The sequence below is a fragment of the Pygoscelis adeliae genome, unplaced genomic scaffold, assembly GCF_000699105.1.
Source record: "Pygoscelis adeliae isolate BGI_AS28 unplaced genomic scaffold, ASM69910v1 Scaffold86, whole genome shotgun sequence".
Classification (NCBI taxonomy): domain Eukaryota; kingdom Metazoa; phylum Chordata; class Aves; order Sphenisciformes; family Spheniscidae; genus Pygoscelis; species Pygoscelis adeliae.
In genome coordinates this window covers 3,363,207-3,364,240 of record NW_008824930.1, presented here as the reverse complement: position 1 = coordinate 3,364,240, position 1,034 = coordinate 3,363,207, and the positions used below count along the sequence as shown (strand labels likewise).

The following is a 1,034-nucleotide window of genomic DNA, read 5'->3' as shown; positions in this document are numbered from 1 at the left end:
AGGCAAGAAGCAGAGCGTCTGGCCCAGCAGGTAAATTATATTCTTAATGCTTTCAGCCATCCTGTTTATTTGAGTATCTCAACCCAGCCATTAAAAAAATAAAAGGCCATCTGTGGCATTTAAACTAAACTTATTACAGGAGTTGGCAGATAAAGCCAAAGGAAACTTGATACAGTTGTTTGCATGGAAATTTCTTTCACCTCATGCTTCATTTAATTTCTGGCAAAGATTGAACTTTCTGCACGTACTTGAGCTTTCCAGTATCTGTGAGCAAATGTAATCATGTTTTCATTTTTCTATTTCTTTCTTTTTTTTTCTTTCTGATGTAGGGATAAGGGTCCTTTTAAATGAACAGCACGGTGGGAGCATAATGCTTTAGAAATAAATAAATTTCAAAAAGGAATCTTGCACCAGCAGGCTTTTTTTTTTTTTTTTTTTTTTTGAATGCAGGCTGAAGAAGAAAGAAAGAAGCAGGAACTGGCTGCCATTCAGAAAGCCCAGAAGGAGGCAGAGCTGAAGCAAGAGGTGGAGAAGCAGAAAGAAAGCAGGCAGGTGGAAGAAATCCTACGTCTGGAAAAAGAAATTGAAGACCTGCAACGCGTAAAGAAGCAGCAGGAGCTGTCCTTGACAGAGGCTTCATTACAGAGGCTGCAGCAGCTTCGAGATGAAGAACTCCGGCGGCTCGAGGACGAAGCATGTCGAGCAGCTCAGGAGTTCCTGGAATCTCTGAACTTTGATGAGATTGATGAATGTGTCCGAAACATTGAGAGGTCTCTCTCTGTGGGCAACGGGTATCCTGCTGAGCTGACTGAACAGACTGGAAATGCCTGCAGTGAAAAGCCCAATTTTAACTTCAGCCAGCCATATCCTGAGGAGGAGGTAGATGAGGGCTTTGAAGCTGATGATGATGCATTTAAGGATTCGCCCAACCCAAGTGAGCATGGCCATTCTGATCAAAGGACCAGTGGCATCAGAACAAGCGATGATTCCTCAGAAGAGGATCCCTATATGAATGATACTGTGGTGCCAACAAT

The 1,034-nt window shown here is 42.7% G+C and overlaps 1 protein-coding gene across 1 annotated transcript in view; it reads left to right on the top strand.

Moving 5' to 3' along the window:
- Positions 1-1,034, top strand: part of MYO10 (myosin X) — a 97,124-nt gene that overhangs the window by 68,546 nt on the left and 27,544 nt on the right. Inside the window, exons 22-23 of the mRNA XM_009325005.1 lie at positions 3-30; positions 451-1,034. The exon at positions 451-1,034 is cut by the window's right edge and continues 307 nt beyond it. Of these exons, the coding sequence (XP_009323280.1) occupies positions 3-30; positions 451-1,034 (612 nt within the window). The remainder of the gene's footprint in view (positions 1-2; positions 31-450) is intronic.